At 39.3% G+C, this 22,895-nt stretch overlaps 1 protein-coding gene across 3 annotated transcripts in view; it reads right to left on the reverse strand.

Moving 5' to 3' along the window:
• Positions 1-22,895, reverse strand: part of ULK4 (unc-51 like kinase 4) — a 672,337-nt gene that overhangs the window by 472,236 nt on the left and 177,206 nt on the right. For all 3 annotated transcript variants that reach the window (XM_044252436.1, XM_044252435.1, XM_044252437.1), the window contains exon 22: positions 18,668-18,795. In XM_044252436.1, the coding sequence (XP_044108371.1) occupies positions 18,668-18,795 (128 nt within the window). The remainder of the gene's footprint in view (positions 1-18,667; positions 18,796-22,895) is intronic.

Here is a 22,895-nt window from a genome sequence, read left to right on the forward strand (position 1 = left end):
TGAGCAAAAAAAAAAAAAAAAAAATTGTAGTTCACTGAAAGTTCAGATGATGGTTAACATTTTTTTTTGCAATAAGGTAATTTTTAATTAAGGTGTGTATTTTTTTAGACATAATGCTACTTCACACTTAATAGACCACAATATAGTTTAAACATAACTTTTACATGCATTGGTAAATTTAAAAAATTCATTTGACTCACTTTATTATGATATTCACTTTACTGTGGTAGTCTGGAACTGAACCTGCAATATCTTTAAGGTATGCCTGTATTTTTATCCTCAGAGTCCCAAGAAGGAAAGGAAAGGAAGAATGGAATGGAACAAGTATTTGAAGAAATAATGGCTGGAAAATAACCAAATTTTCCAAAAGAAATAAATCTATGTATTTAAGGAGCTGAGCAAACTCAAAATAGAAGAAACTCAAAGAAATTCGCACCACAGGGACTCCTGGGTGGCTCAGTTGGTTAAGCGGCTGCCTTTGGCTCGGGTCATGATCCCAGCATCCTGGGATCGAGTCCCATATCCGGCTCCTTGCTCAGTAGGGAATCCACTTCTCCCTCTGTCTCTGCCTGCCTCTCTGCCTACTTGTGATCTCTCTCTCTCTCTCTGACAAATAAATAAATAAAATCTTTAAAAAAAAAAAAAAAAGAAAGAAAGAAAAGAAATTCACACCACAGATAAATTATAATTAAGCTTCTAAATCCTAAAAGACAAAGAAAATATCTTTAAAACAACCCAAGAGGAATAGCCCATCACTTATAAAGAACATCAACTGTAATAACAGATTTTTTCATATAAAACTATGAGGACCAGAAGAAAGTCCTATTCTGGAGGACTTACAAAAAAAAAAATTGTCAACCAAAGTTTTAACTGCAGAGAAATACGCATTGGGAAGGTAAGAGAAATAAAGATTTCTCAGAAAAAGGAAACGCAATAGTTCCTTTATAACAAACCTTTCTTTAAAGAAAAGCTTGAGAAAGTTCTCTAAATATAAAGGAAACAATAACATCAGATTAAAAATATCAAAAAAAGTAAAGAAGAACATCAGAATGGGCAAAACTAGGGAAATATATAGTAGTCTAACTAAATAAAGGCAGAAGTGGCTATATTGACACTAAATGAAGTAGATATCACAGAAAAGAAAACTATCAAAGAGGAATTTAAATAATGATAAAAGCATCCATCTGCCAGGAAGACATAACAACCCTAAATATGTACGTGCTAAACAATGGAGCCTCCAAATACATGAGGTAAAAACTGTTAGAGATGTAGTGAAAAGAAAGGGGACCTGCACCTCAGTGTTCAGGGCAGCAATGTCCACAATAGCTAAACTGTGGAAGGACCTGATATGTCCTTCAACAAATGAATGGAGGATGTAGTTCATATATACAATGGAATAATATTCAGCCATCAGAAAGGATGAATGCCTACCATTTACACCTACACGAATGAAACCAAAGGATATTATGCTAAGTAAAATAAGCCAAACAGAGAAACACAATTACCATGTAGTTTCACTAATATGTGGAACATAGGGAATAGTGCAGAGGACAATAGGGGAAGGCAGGGAAAACTGGGAAGAAAACAGAAACTGTATGAGACTCTTGACTCTGGGAAACAAATGGAGGGCTGCAGAAAGGAAGATGCGTGAAGGGATGGGGCAGCTGGGTGATGGGAATTAACGAGGGCTGATGATGAGCAGTGGGTGTTATATAAAAAACTAATGATCTACTATACCTTGGCTAATTTAATTTAAATTTAAAAATCAAAATAAAAAACATAAATAAAAATTGTTAGAGCTAAAAAGAGAAATAGACAAATCCACAATTATAACTGCAGACTTCATTATCGTATATCCAGTAATTGCCAAAAATCTAGAAATAAAAACTGTAAGAGTACAAATTATCTCAACACAATGAAACAAGAGAATCTGACGCAGAAAGAACACTCCACCCAACAATTAGCAGAATTCACATCCTTTCCAAGCATCCGTCCAACATTCACTAAGATAAACTGTTTACTAAACCATAAATCTCAACAACTTTTTTAAGAACTGGAATCATACAATGATTCCATAACAAAATCCAACTAGAAATCCAACTAGAAATCAATTATAAAATCCAACTAGAAATCAATAACAAAATGACAACAGAAAATCTCCAGCATATGAAAATTAACACATTTCTAAATAATCCATGGATCAAAGAGGAAGTTTTAAAGGAAATAAAGATGCATATAACTGAATGAAAGAAATTTCTAAGAAGATAAAATATGTACGAAAGCAGGAAAAGTGTTGCTATGAAGTGGACTTAAAACATTCAACCTACATGAGAACTTTTACAGAGAAAGGACTCAAATCAATAATCTCAGTTTCTACTTCATGAAATAAAAAAAGAGCAAAACAAGCCCAAATAATAAGGAAAAAAATGATAAAAATCAGAGAAGAAATTGACACTGAAAACAGAAAAAACAATAAAAGATAATTAATGAAACAAAAAGGTAGTTATTTCTTTTAATTGTTAAATTTCTAACACAACTGGGCAAAAAAAAGAGGTACACATTACCAATATCAGGAATGAAAAGAGATATTACTACAGATCCTTCACCAGTTAAAAAATAGTAACACCAGGAAAAAAAAACTTTATTCTCATAAACTCAACAACACAGAAGAAATGGGCCAATTCTTCAAAAACCATGTAACCAAAACTTGACAAAAACAAAATTAATAATCTGAATGGCCCTGCAATGAATTAAAAAATTGGATTTGGGGGCACCTGGGTGGCTCAGTGGGTTAAGCTGCTGCCTTCGGCTCAGGTCATGATCTCGGGGTCCTGGGATCAAGTCCCGCATCGGGCTCTCTACTCAGCAGGGAGCCTGCTTCCTCCTCTCTCTGCCTGCCTCTCTTTCTACTTGTGATCTTTCTCTGTCAAATAAATTAAAAAAAAAAATTGGATTTGGGTAAAATGCTCCAAAAAAATAAATAAATAAATCTCCAGGACCAGATGAAGCCATTGGAACAATCTACCAAACATTTAAAGAAAACTAAACACCAATTTTATACAATCTCTTCCAGAAAGCAGAGAAGGAAGGAACATATGCCCACTTATTTTATGAGGCCAGTTTTATACTCAAACCAGAGAAAGAAAGGAAAAAAGGGACAAGAGGGAGGAAAGGATGTACCCCCCCACCCCTACCCCCAGAAAGAGGGTAGATTTATTTTCAAATCAGGATAATGAAGATAATGTCTCCTTCTATGGGTAAAAGTTGGGCAGACTTGCCAGCACCCCTCTTAAAATGGGGGTTTCCTAATCACAGCCCTCCTTAGCAATGACACAAACCCCCTCACCGTCGATATCATCTACCTGGGCCGGCTTGGACATCGTGTCCCCCACCATGGGACCTGGGAGTCGAGGAGAACCAATTCAAACATAACCTTCATGCTGTCCACTGTGCCCTGAGTAATAAAGTCCTGTCCCTGACCCAGGAGTCTGAGTCTGCCACCTGCATCTATTAAAACCAGCAGGCTCGCTCATTAGCTTATAAGCAGGATGTTTCAGTTCTAAAAACTATTTATTGATAAGTAGTTATTGCAAAGTAATATAAAGAGGCCACAGTTTACCCATAATTATTAGGTTTATCTTCCCATACATATATGTATATACAATAGTTTCAAGCCAGAAGTACAATTATTAACACCAACAACAAGAACAAAATACACCTGTAAGTTTCTTAACATGGTTTTCTGGTCCCTAAAATATATCCCAATAGAAATATACTGCCAAGTACTGTGATTTTAAAAACATGTTTTTATCTCTTCTCTGGGGAGTTATACCACAAAGTTGATACCAGGTTACTTTTTCCATTTTTACACACTACTTTCTTTTTACTGTTTTTATTTCTTTTTATTTTTAATCATGCACATTTATGTGGTTTTTACATCTAAGTCATAAACCATTTACATTCAGAGAAGTAGAGTTTTCTTCCCTGCCCCTACTCCCTATTCTCTTCCTTTCCCTATAAATTATTTTTTGTTAACTTTTCATTCATCCTTCCATTCTCTTTTTGAAAATATTAGTAAATGCATGTATCTTTCCTGTTTTCACCCCCTTTCTTATACAAAAGTTAGTATGCCATAAATACTATTCTGCACCTTGATTGTTTTCAGGATAACAACGTTATCTTGGAGACCACTCCATGGTTGTGTATCAGGATCTTCTTGGTCTCTTTCCACAGCTGCCTAGTCCTCCATTATAGGGACTGTGGTTGGCAGAATTCTAAAGATGTCCCTCTCCCAAGATTCCCACCCCTCTGACATCAAACACTAATGTAGGCACTACAGGGAAGAATTTGAAGAAGCCATTAAAGTCCCAGTTCAGGGGCACCTGGGTGGCTCAGTGGGTTAAAGCCTCTGCCTTTGGTTCAGGTCATGATCCCAGGGTCCTGGGATCCAGCCCCACATCGGGCTCTCTGCTCAGCAGGGAGCCTGCTTCTCCCCCACCCCGCCTGCCTCTCTGCCTACTTGTGATCTGTCAAATAAATAAATAAAATCTTTTTTAAAAATTAATTAATTTTAAAAAATCAAGTCCCAGTTCAATTAAGCTAAAAATATGTAGATTATCTGCAGGACCCTAACCCAATCAGGTGAAACCTGTAAAAAGCAGTCTTCTGTGGCTGGCAGCAGAAGAGGGAGGTCAAGGACATTTGAGGAGGGTGGAGGGGATTTAAGGACTAAGTAGCCCCCTGCTGGCCACCAGGAAGAAAGCAAAGAGCTCCACTGTACACTGAGGATGTAGAAGGTCAGTCTCTAGAAGCTTGAGAGCTATCCCCAGCCAAAGGCCAGCAAGGAAATGGGGACTTCAGTCCTACAGCTGCAGGAAATAAATTCCACCAACAATTACTCAGCTTAGAAGAGGACCTAACAATTAGAGAAGCCTCAGATGAAGACTGCATTACAAGCCAACACCGTCGCTTCAAGTCTATGAGAGGTGGGCAGAGGGTCCCGCTACACAGCACCCAGACTCACAACCCAGGGCTGTTAGATTAATAATGTGCATTGTCTGAAACCACGGAGTTTGTGGTAATTTGTTACAGTGGCAATACAAAACTCATACAAGGTTGCCTACAGTTCTAGAGCCAGTCTCCTGCTGATGCGTCTTTTGCCATAACAAGCAATGCCTAGTGGATGTGTCATTCACTTCTTTGCTAATAATAGATCTTCGGATGCTATCACCTAGAAGTTAAATGACTGGGGGAAAAGGATAAAAATATGTGATTTTTCTAGATATTGTCAAATTCCTCTTCATGGTAACTATATTTTACATCCCCACCAGCAAAGTATGAGAAGGCTGGTTTCAAAGAAGGCATACAAATAGCCAACAGACACATGAAAAAGTGCTCCCATCACTTGTCATCAGGGAAATACAAAGCAAAACCACAATGAGATACCACCTTGTTTCAGTTAGAATGGATCAAATTAACAAGACAGGGAAAAATGAATATTGGTGAGGATGTGGAGAAATTGGAGCCCTCTTACAGTTGGTGGGAATGCGAGCTGGTGCAGCCACTCTGGAAAACAGCAGGGAGGTTCTCCAAGAAGTTAAAAATAGAGCCACCTACAACCCAGCAACTGCACTACTGGGTATTTACCCCAAAGATACAAATGTAATGAAAAGAAGGGGCACTGGCACCCCAATGTTCACAACAGCAATGTCCACCATAGCCAACCTGTGGAAGGAGCCGAGATGCCCTTCAACAGATGAATGAATAAAGAAGATGTGGTTCATATATACAATGGAGTATTACTCAGCCATCGGAAAGGGTAAATACCCACCATTTACACTGACATGGATGGAACTGGAGGGGATTATGCTAAGTGAAATAAATCAATCAGAGAAAGACAATTATCATGTGGTTCCACTCATATGTGGAACATAAGGAATAGTGCAGAGGACCACAGGGAAAGTGAGGGAAAACAGAGTAAGAAGAAATTAGAGAAGGAGACACACCATTACAAACTCTTGACTCTGTGAAACAAACTGAGGGTTATAGAAGAGAGGGGGGTGGGAGGGTTGGGTTAACTGGGTGATGGATATTAAGGAGGGCTTGTGATCTGATGAACACTGGATATTATATACAACTAATAAATCAGTGAACACTACATCAAAAACTAATGATATACTATGTATTGGTTAACTGAATTTAAATTTTAAAAAAAGAAACCTAAGCTTACATTGAAAACAAAGGAGAAAGCTGGTTTCCCCATAGCCTCACAAAAAGAATACATTTTCAGACCCCGCCAGTGCACTGAGTGAGAACCACTGTCTGCTGATTTCCCTTAGAATGAGGAAGAGCAAAGTGCATTCCTCTTATGAGGAAGCTTTCACATTGACTTGGTAGGCTTAAAGGCTCTCCTCATTCATTTCTCCAAGAGATGTCTGTTTCTAAGTTTCATCTCTGTTTCTGCTGTGTCCCTTTCATCTGTTGGAGAGTTTGGGCTTCTGTAACCCATGTTAGAGGCTTCCCTTAAATATCTGGTAATTCTTGAGGTCCGTTTATATTTTTAAATGATGCACTGGAGTGTTGTTGGGAGGTGTCTGTGCAAGAGCAGAGTCTAGGGCTGATAGACTCCACTCCAAGAATATTCAGCAAGGTGTCACTAGCTGCAGAAGGGGACATCCAAATGGCAGCCCCTATAGGACTTTTATCAGAATTTGGTCAGCTTCCCAGAGATGAATCTCCAGATTCTGGCCAATAGTACATTAGCCAGGCTGCCAACAGCCTGCAAATGCAGTAGAAAAGGGGGTGGAAGTCCTCACCATTCAGAGTAAGTAGACTTGTGGACCATCCTCAGATTTCTCAGAAGGCAACTCCCTCATCTCCCTCATATCTATGGGTGAGAACAACTGAACTGGCAATATTTCCAGTTCACACTATCCAGAATGCATTTCAAGTCCCCTGCTGCACCAGAAGAGGCAGAGTCTCCTGGAGGTTTCCGCTGGAGGAAGAGGGCTGGGGATCAACCTTCCATGCAGATTCCCCAACAATGTTGCCTTGAGTCTCCCCTCCCCCTCACCACCACCATCAAACATAGCAGGCACCCCTAATTCCCAACCTCTCCAGAGTTCTGTCATGCAGTCATCAGATCTCCTCATGGCTTTCCCCAGAGACCAAAAGGGATCTCGCCAATCCCCATTCTGCTAAACAAGCAAGAATTCATCTGTCAGCTTTCCAGCTTCCAGAACCCAAAGATGAGGTGACAGTGCTCATCGGCTTTAGCCATCCTTCCCTTTACCTTTGTAGTTTTGTGACTTTCTCATTTCTTTACTTGCAGCTCTAGACAGTATCAGAAGAAAATACATTTGAACAGAAGGTGACTGACTGCTAACATTTCTTCAGTTAGAAATCCTCCATCGAGTGTAGAAGATGGCGGAGAAGTAGCAGGCTGAGACTACTACAGCTAGCAGGAGATCAGCTAGATAGCTTATCTAAAGATTGCAAACACCTGCAAATCCATCGGCAGATCGAAGAGAAGAACAGCAATTCTAAAAACAGAAAAACAACCACTTTCTGAAAGGTAGGACTGGCGGAGAAGTGAATCCAAAGCGACGGGAAGATAGACCCCGGGGGGAGGGGCCGGCTCCCGGCAAGCGGCGGAGCAACGGAGCACAAAATCAGGACTTTTAAAAGTCTGTTCCGCTGAGGGACATCGCTCCGGAGGCTAAACCGGTGCGAAGCCCACGCAGGGTCGGCGTGGCCTCAGGTCCCGCAGGGTCACAGAAGGATCGGGGGTGTCTGAGTGTTGCAGAGCTTGCGGATATTGGAACGGGAAAGCCGGCTACAGAGACAGAGCCGACAGTAAGCTCACAGCTGGGGGTTACCTTGAACCGGTCGCAGGCTCAGTGAGCTAGGAGCGCGGCCGGAGGTCAGGCAGATACTGGGCACTGTTCTCTGAGGGTGCACTGAGGAGTGGGGCCCCGGGCTCTCGGCTCCTCCAGCCGGAGACCAGGAGGCCGCCATTTGTATTCCTGTCCTCCGGAACTCTACGGAAAGTGCTCAGGGAACAAAAGCTCCTGAAAGCAAACCCCAATGGATTACTCAGCCGGCCCCTGGTAAGGGCAGTGCAATTCCGCCTGGGGCAAAGACACTTGAGAATCACTACACCAGGCCCCTCCCCCAGAAGATCAACAAGAAATCCAGCCAAGACCAAGTTCACCTACCAAGGAGTGTGGTTTCAATACCCAGGAGAGCAGCAGAATTCCAGAAGAGGAGAAAGCAAAGCATGGAACTCATGGCTTTCTCCCTGTGATTTTTTAGTCTTGCGGTTAAAGTAAGTTTTTTCTTTTTCATTTTTTTTTCTCTTCTTTCGCTAAATTTTTTTAAGTTTTACCCTTTTCATTTTTAACGTTTTTTAACTAGTTTATCTAATATATATATTTTTTCTTTTTCATACTTTTCTTTATTCGTTTTCTTTTTTTAATTACTTTCTTTTTTTCCGTTCTTTTTTTTTTTAACCTCTTTTTATCCCCTTTCTCCCCCCTCACGATTAGAGATCTCTTCTGATTTGGATAAAGCATATTTTCCTGGGCATGTTGCCACCCTTTTAGTATTTTACTTGCTCCTTCATATACTCTTATCTGGACAAAATGACAAGGCGGGAAAATTCACCACAAAAAAAAAAGAAGAAGAGGCAGTACCGAAGGCTAGGGACCTAATCAATACAGACATTGGTAATATGTCAGATCTAGAGTTCAGAATGACAATTCTCAAGGTTCTAGCCAGGCTTGAAAAAGGCATGGAAGATATTAGAGAAACCCTCTCGGGAGATATAAAAGCCCTTTCTGGAGAAATAAAAGAACTAAAATCTAACCAAGTTGAAATCAAAAAAGCTATTAATGAGGTGCAATCAAAAATGGAGGCTCTCACTGCTAGGATAAATGAGGCAGAAGAAAGAATTAGCGATATAGAAGACCAAATGACAGAGAAAAAAGAAGCTAAGCAAAAGAGGTACAAACAGCTACTGGACCACGAGGGGAGAATTCGAGAGATAAGTGACACCATAAGACGAAACAACATTAGAATAATTGGGATTCCAGAAGAAGAAGAAAGAGAGAGGGGAGCAGAAGGTATACTGGAGAGAATTATTGGGGAGAATTTCCCCAATATGGCAAAGGGAACGAGCATCAAAATTCAGGAGGTTCAGAGAACGCCCCTCAAAATCAATAAGAATAGGCCCACACCATGTCACCTAATAGTAAAATTTACAAGTCTTAGTGACAAAGAGAAAATCCTGAAAGCAGCCCGGGAAAAGAAGTCTGTAATATACAATGGTAAAAATATTAGATTGGCAGTGGACTTATCCACAGAGACCTGGCAGGCCAGAAAGAGCTGGCATGATATTTTCAGAGCACTAAACGAGAAAAACATGTAGCCAAGAATACTATATCCAGCTAGGCTATCATTGAAAATAGAAGGAGAGATTAAAAGCTTCCAGGACAAACAAAAACTGAAAGAATTTGCAAACACCAAACCAGCTCTACAGGAAATATTGAAAGGGGTCCTCTAAGCAAAGAGAGAGTCTACAAGTGGTAGATCAGAAAGGAACAGAAACAATATACAGTAACAGTCACCTTACAGGCAATACAATGGTACTAAATTCATATCTCTCAATAGTTACCCTGAATGTTAATGGGCTAAATGCCCCAATCAAAAGACACGGGGTACCAGCATGGATAAAAAAACAAAACCCATCTATATGTTGCCTCCAAGAAACTCATTTTAAGCCCGAAGACACCTCCAGATTTAAAGTGAGGGGGTGGAAAAGAATTTACCATGCTAATAGACATCAGAAGAAAGCAGGAGTGGCAATCCTTATATCCGATCAATTAGATTTTAAGCCAAAGACTATAATAAGAGATGAGGAAGGACACTATATCATACTCAAAGGGTCTGTCCAACAAGAAGATCTAACAATTTTAAATATCTATGCCCCCAACGTGGGAGCAGCCAACTATATAAACCAATTAATAACAAAATCAAAGAAACACATCAACAATAATACGATAATAGTAGGGGACTTTAACACTCCCCTCACTGAAATGGAAAGATCATCCAAGCAAAAGATCAACAGGGAAATAAAGGCCTTAAACGACACACTGGACCAGATGGACATCACAGATATATTCAGAACATTTCATCCCAAAGCAACAGAATATACATTCTTCTCTAGTGCACATGGAACATTCTCCAGAATAGATCACATCCTCGGTCCTAAATCAGGACTCAGCCGGTATCAAAAGATTGGGATCATTCCCTGCATATTTTCAGACCACAATGCTCTGAAGCTAGAACTCAACCACAAGAGAAAGTTTGGAAAGAACCCAAATACATGGAGACCAAACAGCATCCTTCTAAAGAATGAATGAGTCAACCGGGAAATTAAAGAAGAATTGAAAAAAATCATGGAAACAAATGATAATGAAAACACAACGGTTCAAAATCTGTGGGACACAACAAAGGCAGTCCTGAGAGGAAAATATATAGCAGTACAAGCCTTTCTCAAGAAACAAGAAAGGTCTCAGGTACACAACCTAACCCTACACCTAAAGGAGCTGGAGAAAGAACAAGAAAGAAACCCTAAGCCCAGCAGGAGAAGAGAAATCATAAAGATCAGAGCAGAAATCAATGAAATAGAAACCAAAAAAAACAATAGAACAAATCAACGAAACTAGGAGCTGGTTCTTTGAAAGAATTAATAAAATTGATAAACCCCTGGCCAGACTTATCAAAAAGAAAAGAGAAAGGACCCAAATAAATAAAATCATAAATGAAAGAGGAGAGATCACAACTAACACCAAAGAAATACAAATTATTATAAGAACATACTATGAGCAACTCTACGCCAACAAATTTGACAATCTGGAAGAAATGAATGCATTCCTAGAAACATATAAACTAGCACAAGTGAACCAGGAAAAAATAGAAAGCCTGAACAGACCCATAACCCGTAAGGAGATTGAATAGTCATTAAAAATCTCCAAACAGGGACGCCTGGGTGGCTCAGTTGGTTAAGCAGCTGCCTTCGGCTCAGGTCATGATCTCGGCGTCCTGGGATCGAGTCCCACATCGGGCTCCTTGCTCTGCGGGGAGCCTGCTTCTCCCTCTGCCTCTGCCTGCCTCTCTGTCTGCCTGTGCTCGCTCTGTCTCCCTCTCTCTCTGACAAATAAATAAATAAAATCTTTAAAAAAAAAAAAAATCTCCAAACAAACAAAAGCCCAGGGCCAGACGGCTTCCCGGGGGAATTCTACCAAACATTTAAAGAAGAACTAATTCCTATTCTCCTGAATAAATAAACTGGAAAAAAAAAAAAGAAATGGAAGGAAAACTTCCAAACTCATTTTATGAGGCCAACATCACCTTGATCCCCAAACCAGACAAGGATCCCATCAAAAAAGAGAGCTATAGACCAATATCCTTGATGAACACAGATGTGAAAATTCTCACCAAAATACTAGCCAATAGGATTCAACAGTACATTAAAAGGATTATTCACCAAGACCAAGTGGGATTTATTCCAGGGCTGCAAGGTTGATTCAACATCCGCAAATCAGTCAATGTGATACAACACATCAATAAAAGAAAGAACAAGAACCATATGATACTCTCAATAGATGCTGAAAAAGCATTTGACAAAGTACAGCATCCCTTCCTGATCAAAACTCTTCAAAGTGTAGGGATAGAGGGCACATACCTCAATATCATCAAAGCCATCTATGAAAAACCCACCGCAAATACCATTCTCAATGGAGAAAAACTGAAAGCTTTTCTGCTGAGGTCAGGAACACAGCAGGGATGTCCATTATCACCACCGCTATTCAACATAGTACTAGAAGTCCTAGCCTCAGCAATCAGACAACAAAAGGAAATTAAAGGCATCCAAATCGGCAAAGAAGAAGTCAAACTATCACTCTTCGCAGATGATATGATACTATATGTGGAAAACCCAAAAGACTCCACTCCAAAACTGCTAGAACTTGTACAGGAATTCACTACAGTGTCAGGATATAAAATCAATGCACAGAAATCAGTTGCATTTCTCTACACCAACAACAAGACAGAAGAAAGAGAAATTAAGGAGTCCATCCCATTTACAACTGCACCCCAAACCATAAGATACCTAGGAATAAACCTAACCAAAGAGGCACAGAATCTATACTCAGAAAACTATAAAGTACTCATGAAAGAAATTGAGGAAGACACAAAGAAATGGGAAAATGTTCCATGCTCCTGGATTGGAAGAATAAATATTGTGAAAATGTCTATGCTACCTAAAGCAATCTACACATTTAATGCAATTCCTATCAAAGTACCATCCATCTTTTTCAAAGAAATGGAACAAATAATTCTAAAATTTATATGGAACCAGAAAAGACCTCGAGTAGCCAAAGGAATATTGAAAAAGAAAGCCAAAGTTGGTGGCATCACAATTCCGGACTTCAAGCTTTATTACAAAGCTGTCATCATCAAGACAGCATGGTACTGGCACAAAAACAGACACATAGATCAATGGAACAGAATAGAGAGCCCAGAAATAGACCCTCAACTCTATGGTCAACTAATCTTTGACAAAGCAGGAAAGAATGTCCAATGGAAAAAAGACAGCCTCTTCAATAAATGATGTTGGGAAAATTGGACAGCCACATGCAGAAAAATGAAATTGGACCATTTCCTTACACCACACACAAAAATAGACTCAAAATGGATGAAGGACCCCAATGTGAGAAAGGAATCCATCAAAATCCTTGAGGAGAACACAGGCAGCAACCTCTTCGACCTCAGCCGCAGCAACATCTTCCTAGGAACATCGCCAAAGGCAAGGGAAGCAAGGGCAAAAATGAACTACTGGGATTTCATCAAGATCAAAAGCTTTTGCACAGCAAAGGAAATAGTTAACAAAATCAAAAGACAACTGACAGAATCAGAGAAGATATTTGCAAACGACATATCAGATAAAGGACTAGTGTCCAAAATCTATAAAGAACTTAGCAAACTCAACACCCAAAGAACAAATAATTCAATCAAGAAATGGGCAGAGGACATGAACAGACATTTCTGCAAAGAAGACATCCAGATGGCCAACAGACACATGAAAAAGTGCTCCATATCACTCGGCATCAGGGAAATACAAATCAAAACCACAATGAGATATCACCTCACACCAGTCAGAATGGCTAAAATCAACAAGTCAGGAAATGACAGATGCTGGCGAGGATGCGGAGAAAGGGGAACCCTCCTACACTGTTGGTGGGAATGCAAGCTGGTGCAACCACTCTGGAAAACAGCATGGAGGTTCCTCAAAATGTTGAAAATAGAACTGCCCTATGACCCAGCAATTGCACTACTGGGTATTTACCCTAAAGATACAAACGTAGTGATCCAAAGGGGCACGTGCACCCGAATGTTTATAGCAGCAATGTCCACAATAGCTAAACTATGGAAAGAACCTAGATGTCCATCCACAGATGAATGGATCAAGAAGATGTGGTATATACACAATGGAATACTATGCAGCCATCAAAAGAAATGAAATCTTGCCATTTGCGACAACATGGATGGAACTAGAGCGTATCATGCTCAGCGAAATAAGTCAAGCGGAGAAAGACAACTATCATATGATCTCCCTGATATGAGGAAGTGGTGATGCAACATGGGGGCTTAAGTGGGTAGGAGAAGAATAAATGAAACAAGATGGGATTGGGAGGGAGATAAACCATAAGTGACTCTTAAGCTCACAAAACAAACTGAGGGTTGCTGGGGGGAGGGGGGTTGGGAGAAGGGGGATGCGGTTATGGACATTGGGGAGGGTATGTGCTTTGGTGAGTGCTGTGAAGTGTGTAAACCTGGCTATTCACAGACCTGTACCCCTGGGGATAAAAATATATGTTTATAGAAAATTTAAAAATTTATTTAAATAAAATAAAAATAAACACCTAGAAAAAAAAATTGGTTTACCTATAGGGGTAGCATTGATTGGGGAAAGGGGATTACCTTAAAGTTTAACTCTATATGAATATTAGAAAATAAAAATTAAAAAAGGAATAAACTAGATTAAACTAAACTAAAATTAAAGAAAAAAGAAATTTAAAAAATAGAAATGCAAAAGGAAAACACAGGTGTATGTATCAAAAAGTTCAGGTTAGAAGGCTATTATGGAATTTGATGTACTGGACATCTCACTGTGATGGTAAATAGGTTAAAAAATTAACTATATTAAAAAAAATGAGCCAGAATAGTGGAAACGAATTAAAAATAAAAGTTGTCCTATGAAGTAAAAAAAAACCAAAAGAAATCCTCCATCGGTTCCTTTCTTCCCACTGGCATTCAGGGCGTGTGAGGTCTCCTAGAACTTCACTCCATCTTTCCTATTGTTTTCACATGAAATGCCCAGGTCTCTATCATCCACTTGGTGTGGTTCAGTGTGTTCTATCATGGAGCCTTTCAAAGCCCTAACACCATCCCCAGCAGAGGCCATGCTCTTTTAGTTCCTCTGCTGGATTTCAAAAAACAGCCAGTCCACAGAGTTTTCATTACTTGTTTGTTAAAATTCTGTCGAGTCCATTCGTTCTGCCCTGGTGAGAGCTGCCTGTTCTTCATTTTCCTCCTCCTTCAAGTACCATGTCTCTGTCAATGGACTATGACACATTAACAAATGTGCTTACTCACGACTTCATCTACTCAGCACCTGACCAGGACAGATTGTGGCAAAGCAGCAGGTGATGAGACAGAGCTGATTTCTTCAAGTATAAGGAAATGAGGTTGTCTGCCTGCAGCCTCACCAACTGGGGCAGATTGGCCTCCACTGAGTCTTGCTCCTGATCTCCTGGGCATAGGCATACTAGTCCCAACAACCACACATAGAAAGCATCTGCAGTTTGGACCCTCCCAAAGCCCAAGAATTGCTATTCGCCAAGGTGTAGAGGATAGTGAGTCAACTCTGCCACCAGCACAGGAAGAACGGAACCTGTCCTCACCTCTCCAGCAAGGCTAAGCCTCACTTTCCAAGCTCCTCTACACACACCTGGCTCACGGTGGTGCTCCAGAGAATCGGCAGGGTGGAAGTCGGGGCCAGGGTATGCACAGACCACCATCTTCCCACCACTGCTAAAGTCTCTAATATTCATTCAGACACACAGAAATCATAGCAATTTCCTGAGGATACCAAAGATATCATGCCCAGGCTCTGATGGTCTGAATGCTTTAGGTCTTTCCAGTTAAAGGGTTTTTGTGGTTGGGGTTGGGAGGGGGGTCTGAGACAGGATTCAGAGTGGCTCTCAGAAGAAGAGACCCCTACACTGACCAGAAACCTTAATGACCTGAGGAATCCAGCCATGAAGACATCTGGGGGAAGAGCATTATGGGCATAAGGAACAGAACCTGGGTAAGGTCCTGAGGTGAGTCTGGTAGGCTTACTATGTTTGAAAAGCAGTAAGAAAAACTATATGGCTGGAATGGAGCAAAAGCCAAGAAGAGTCATAGGAGACACAGGCTGAGAGGTGGGCAGGGACTAGGTGAAGCAGGGAAGAAGAGACCAAGGCTATCATTTCAGCATGATAGGATGTTGTTAGAAGAGTATGAGCAGGGAAGAAACAAAAGCCAATTCACACTGTGTAAGAGATTCTCTATTTGCTACATGGAGACCAGACTATGAGTCTAAGAAATGATGTAAGAACATCTGTTAAGAAACTATACTATTTTTCCTGGTGAAAATTATGGTAGACACAGAGTAGAGTGGTGAGGGGCTTTTACAAATAGATAACAACTTCTGCTTCTGGCTCTAATGGACAAAGGACGGGATGCATGCTTCCATTTGAAACAATTATAAAACATGCAGTCTCCAGGACAGTATGGTACTGGAATAAAAACACACATAGATCCATGGAATAGAATAGAGAGCCCAGAAATAGACCCTCAACTCTATGGTCAACTAATCTTCGACAAAGCAGGAAAGAATATCCAATGGAAAAAAGACAGTGTCTTCAATAAATGGAGTTGGGAAAATTGGACAACCACATGCAGAAGAATGAAACTGGACCATTTCCTTACACAACACACAAAAATAAATTCAGAATGGAGTAACGACCTAAATATGACACAGATATCCATCAAAATCCTAGAGAACACAAGCAGTAACCGCTCTGACCTCGCCCACAGCAACTTCTTGCTAGATGTGTCTCGAAAGGCAAGGGAAACAAAAGTAAAAATGAACTATTGGAACTTAATAAGGATAAAAAGCTTTTGCACAGCAAAGGAAACAGTCAACAAAACCAAAAGACAACGACAGAATGGGAGAAGATTATTTGTAAATGACATATCAGATAAAGGGCTAGTATCCAGAATCTATAAAGAACTGACCAAACTCAACACCCAAAGAACAAATAATCCAATCAAGAAATGGGCAGAAGACATGAACATTTCTCCAAAGAAAACATACAAATGTCTAATAGACACATGAAAAAATATTCCATATCAGTCAGCATCGGGGAAATACAAATAAAACCACATTGAGATACCACCTCGCACCAGTCAGAATGACTAAAATTAACAAACCAGAAAACGACAGATGTAGACAAGGATGCAGAGAGAGGGGAACTCTCCTACACTGTTGGTGGGAATGCAAGCTGGTGCAGCCACTCTGGAAAAGAGTATGGAGGTTCCTCACAAAGTTAAAAGTAGAGCTAGCCTATGACCCAGAAACTGTACTAATAGATATTTATCCAAAGAATAAAAACATAGTGATTTGAAGGGGCACCTGCACCCCAATGTTTATAGCAGCAATGTCCACAATAGCCAAAATATGGAAAGAACCCAGAGATCCACTGACACATGAATGGACAAAGAAGATGTGGTAAATATATAGAATGGAATATTACTCAGTCATCAAAAAAGAATGAAATCTTGCCATTTGCAACAACATGGATGGAGCCAGAGGGTATTATGCTAAGAGAAATCAGAGAAAGACAAATACCATATGATCTCACTCATACATGGAATTTAAGAAACAAAACAGATGAACATAGGGAAAGGGAAGGGAAAAATAAGATTAAAACAGACAGGGAGGCAAAACATGAGACTCTTAACTAGGAAATAAACTGAGGGTTGCTATAGGGGAGGCGGGTGAGGGGATGGGGTAACTGGGTGATGGGCATTAAGGAGAGCATGTGATGGAATGAACACTGGGTGTTACATGCAACTAATGAATCACTGAATTCTACCCCTGAAAGTAATAATAAAGTCTATATTCACTAAATTGAATTTAAATGAGAAGTTTTTAAAAACACAAGTACAAGTTAGACAAAATATGTGAAACATCAGTTTTTAAGACACGGGTTGTAAAACAAAGCTGGATGATGATCTCTGAGACATAGAAAGAAAGGAGGCTCTGTAGGAGCTTCAATATACCCTGCACTTAGTTCTGATTAACCTGCAACATAAGGGCATGCTAAAAGGCAAATATCAAGGAAGAATCTAACAGAATCCTATACATGCCTTCCAACCAATGAATATGTTCAATTAAAATCACATACTCATGAACTAATATTGGTATGTGACACTACTTATCTGTAAGAAAAGACATTTTCAAAGACAAGATGCACAAAATTAAGCTAGCAATCAGCACTTACAGACATTCACAACTGATTTGATGAGGAAGACACTAATTTTGATCCCTAATTACGCAAAATGTTCTCTCTCCCTCAGAAAAAGAATTCTGTTCTTCTCATTTCTAAACCTGCATTATTAAAAAAAGTACTCATTTATTAGTATATTTTTACTATGTCAACTCAAAAATCTGTAGATATTTGTTTTCTGTCTTGTTATAGAAGTACATTCATCAATAAAAAAATTTGTGGAAATTTGTTTTTTCTCATTACATAAATATAAATGGCCACGATTTTGCCTCTTAACCCATAAATCCTAAAATATTTACTCTCTATTTACAGGAAAAAAGCTTTCCAACCTCTAATCTAGATCAGTCTAGCAATTCTAGGGTCTCCTCAGTATTCTACAATGAGTAACAAGCTAGATCAAGAAATAGACATTCAACCATATATTTAAGGTTCCTCTGAGTTGTAATTTCACATGCATCAGACAGTCTAGATGCTAATCAGGAAGCATCACAACACAAAGGGAATCTGGGGTGTGTCAGAACAGCTTCTCCTTTCAGAGAAAGAGGGTGGAACCCAGGGAGAGTGAGATCTGCCCAGCCCAGGTCCAGTCCAGAAACTTCTCCCTGCTCTGCCTCTTCCTCTACTCTTGAGTAGACTGTTCCGCTGGGCTTCCAGCTGCTCATTCCAGAATCTTACAAAGGTGAATGACCAAACCACCAGTCAAAAATGCCTCCCAAAGATGCAAACCAGAACCAACTTTAACACCTGCCATGAACTGTCCTCACATCTAGGAACTGTGGCTCTTTCCCACCACCCTGCTTCAGCTCTAGAAGTCTTCTCTCAGTCATCTGTATTTCTTAGCCGAGGCTGTATGTGAAAAATTAAACCCTTGGAAAAGTCTAGGGGGAAAACATTTCAATATTAAGTATACAGAGGCCATGAAATACTATAATAAAATGGGTTCCATATTGATGTTATTGATGAAACCTTATCAGAGAAAATCATACCTTGCTTGGCAGCCGAGCAGCAGCATCTCGCGGTTATGAATCAAAATATATAAAAGAACGAGGAAGGCTTTTGCCCTAATGGAAGTTGAGGGGCTGTCGAGTAAACGAATAATTGTAGAGACAAAATCCTGTGGAAGACATTAAAACATTTTTTGAGAAAACATAAAATGAACAGAGCAGTCAACTATCAGGGTCAGTAGCATACAATAACTAAACATACAGCAAAAAAAAAAAAAATCAGCTACTATTTTTGCATTTTTTTTAAGATTTTATTTATTTATTTGACAGAGAGAGATCACAAGTAGGCATAGAGGCAGGCAGAGAGAGAGAGAGGAGGAAGCAGGCTCCCTGCCGAGCAGAGAGCCCGACGTGGGACTCGATCCCAGGACCCCAAGATCATGACCTGAGCCGAAGGCAGTGGCTTAACCCACTGAGCCACCCAGGTGCCCTATTTTTGCATTCTTAATTTGTCCTGGACTCTATACTAAAATTTTAGTATGGGGGCGCCTGGGTGGCTCAGTGGGCTAAGCTACTGCCTTCGGCTCGGGTCATGATCTTGGGGTCCTGGGATTAAGTCCCACATCAGGCTCTCGGCTCGGTGGGGGGCCTGCTTTCCTTCCTCTTCTCTGCCTGTCTCTCTGCCTACTTGTCCTACTTGTGATTTCTCTCTGTGAAATAAATAAATAAAATCTTTAATAAATAAATAAATAGGTAAAATTTTAGTATGCAGTACCTCGTTCAAACCTGAAAACTAGACATAACAAGTTAAAGCTATTATCCCTATTTTTTTGAAAAATTTATTCATCAATTTGAGAGATAGGGCACTCATGATTGTGGGGGAGCGGGAGTGGTAGAGGGAGAGAGAGAAGCAGACTCCCTGCTGAGCAGGGTGTCTGATGTGGGGCTCATTGCAGGCTCCATCCCAGGACCACAGGGTGATGACCTTAGCTGAAGGCAGACTCTTAACCTTCTGAGCCACCCAGTCATCTCGGTGTTATCCCTATTTTAAAGAGGAAAATGAATCTTGAAAAGTTAAGCAATCCAAAAAGTTGAACTGAAATCAAGGCCAGTGGGACAACAAAGCCTGCCTCTTAATCACTCGACCACCCAAGAGAAGTGTGGCAATAAATAACTAGAAAAACTGGAAATCACAACTGTATGTACATGTGAACATCTGCACAAACTTGCGTCTACAGAAAATGTATCTCTAGTCTACACATTTAAGGTCCTACAGATATACAAATACCCAAAAGAAAAACCTATATTCCTATAACATTCTGTAACTAAAGGTGTAATACAATAGAGAGGAATGCGTACTCACTAATATTAACATTATTTCCCTTCTAACAGATAGTCCATCATTTCAGGTGTCTATTGATATGAAAAAGGAAATGCAGACACATACACATATGCACACAGAGTTAACGAATATAAGCAGGGAGGAAAATAGAACTTTATTGTTAGCAAGATGGCTACACAGAGCACGAGGGCAAGTTCCCAGCAGTCCTGAAGAGAAGCAAACACTGAACAGTGACACTGTTATGTCCAAGGCAAATGGAAGCAGTTCAATATTTTGGCCATGCCATGGTCCTTTTACACTGGGTGATGATATGTTGCCAAGCAGGAAGAATTTACATAGACAGGCATATGCTTTTATTTAAGGATGGAGATATACTTATGTATCTATACCTATGCATGAGTCTGACCTAGGTCCTGAATGAAATAATCAAGCTAATTCATCTCCTAGGGTCAAAAAATGAATCAACACTAAAAATCTTTGAGTAATATATGTTTCCACCTTTCCAGCATGTAGACAGTAGAAAGTGCATTCTCTACAGTAAATTTCAGTTCTAATTTAAACCCTGGGCCCAAGGACTACAGTTACAAATATGTTTTCCACACTACCAACACCAGCCACACATACAAACACACACCCAAAACCACTCAATTATTTTAAGACACAAGAAAAACCCCAATGTGGTATTGATAAAATGACAGATACAAAGGCCAAGGAAACAGAGTTCAGAAATGGAGTCAATTAGTTTAAGACAAAGTTGCAAGGGGAACTTAGGATAAAGGACAGTCTTTTCAATAAGTAGCGCTTATTATAGATATCCACATGCAAAACAAAACAAAACAAAAAGATATATTTCATTCCATACTCTGTACCAATTATTGCAAAAATTGCAATAATACAAAATGAATCATATAACTGAATAAAAAATGTAAAACTATAAAGTCCTTACAAGAAAACAGAACAGAAAATCTTCATGACCTTAGGTCAGAAAGTTTTTAGATAGAACACCAAAAGCACAATTCATAAAAGAAATAACTGATGAACTGAACCTCACGAATTTTAAAATTATCCTCTGTGGAAGACAAATAAGACAAGACAAGCCAGATCGTAGCATAAAATATTTGTTTCCAAAATATACAAAGAACTCTCAAAACTCAGTATTAAGAAAAAACATTTTTAATGAGCAAAATATTTAAACAGACATTTCACCAAAGAACATAGGCAAATATTCACATAAACATAAGAGGATGCCCAATATCACCACCATTAAAACAACATAAACTGAGATCATAATAAGACACTATGCAATTATTGGAATGGCCAACTGAAAAGTGACTAGTATATGGAACAACTAGAATTCTATGAATATTGCTGGTAGAACTGCAAAATGGCCTCATTACTCTAGAAAATAGCTTGGCAGTTTCATAAAAAAAGAGTTATTAAACATACACCTACCATATATTAGATGCAGCCACTGCAACTTGTATTTAGTGAAATAAAAATATATGTCCACAGAAAAACCTACACAGAAAAGTTGACAGCAACATTTTTCGTAAAAGTCAGAAAATGGAAACAACCCTTGTGTCCTTGAATGGGTACATGGGTATATAAACTGTGGCATATCTACGTAATGGAACAGGACTTGGCAATAAAAGGAAATGAACTATTGATACTCACAACAACATGGATGAATCTCAACTACATTAAGTTAAAAAAAACTCTCAAAGATTACATACAAATAGTTTCATTTAGGTAACATTTTAGAAAAGGTAAAACTTTGGGGCAGATAAGGCATCAGAAATTGCCAGGGAATGGGGTGGGAGGGAGGTGGTCTGCCTACAAAGGGAGCAGCACAATATTATTCTTTGGGATGTCGCTACTGTTATGTGCCTTTCTTGTGGGTCTATGCATGTGTTAATCCTCACAGAACTGTACTCTAAAAAGTAAATTGCACTGTATATATATGTTAGAAGTGATAAAAAGTGATAAGAGAGAGAGAGAGAGAGATAAACAAGAAAAGAGAGCACGAACTGTGTTTGTGTTCCTAATACACAAAGAGTTACATAATGACTCTTCCTCACACACAAGGCAGAACTGAAGCCAAAAAGAAGTAATTAAGACAAGGAACACTTTTCAATGCTAAAGCCCACCATTCAAAACAAACATCCACCAGTAATGAATACAGTAATGAATGCTAGGCCTTAAATAGTACAGTGACCACTTTTATAAAGTGGAAACTATAGAAGATGCAAGAAGCAACAGACTTTATCACACCACTCTCAACCCAAGACTGTCAAGAGAACAAAAATAAGTGAGAATATAAAATACTAAATGACATAAACAACAGATAAGATGTTATAGATATATACCCAACTTTACACTTAGATAACAGAAAATGTACCTTTTTTCTTCAATTTTAAAATGTTCCTTTAAACTGACCATATAAAAGGTCACAAAGAAAATCTTAATGTAATCCATAACATAAAAAATACTTTTTTTAGATTTCATCTCTCTCTTCACCCACCTCCCCTCTGACAGCCACCATTTTGTTTTCTCTATTTAAGTCTTTTTTGTCTTTTTTGTTGCTCCTTTGTTTTGTTTCTCAAATTCCACATATTAACAAAATCAGATGGTATTTATCTTTCTCTGACTTATTTCATTTATCATTATACCCTCTGAAGTCCACCCATGTTGTTGCAGATGGAAAGATCTCATTCCTTTTTATGGCTGAGTAATATTTCTGTGAGTGTGTGGCATCATTTTTATCCATTCATCCATCAGTGGATGCTTGGGTTGCTTTCATATCTTGGCTGTAGTAAATAATGCTGCAATAAACAAAGATGCATTATCTTTCTGAATTAGTGTTTTCATTTTCTTTGGGTAAATATCCAGTTGTGAAATTATGAGGTCATATGGTAATTCTATTTTTAA

This window comes from Neovison vison, chromosome 6 (assembly GCF_020171115.1).
Source record: "Neovison vison isolate M4711 chromosome 6, ASM_NN_V1, whole genome shotgun sequence".
NCBI lineage: Eukaryota > Metazoa > Chordata > Mammalia > Carnivora > Mustelidae > Neogale > Neogale vison.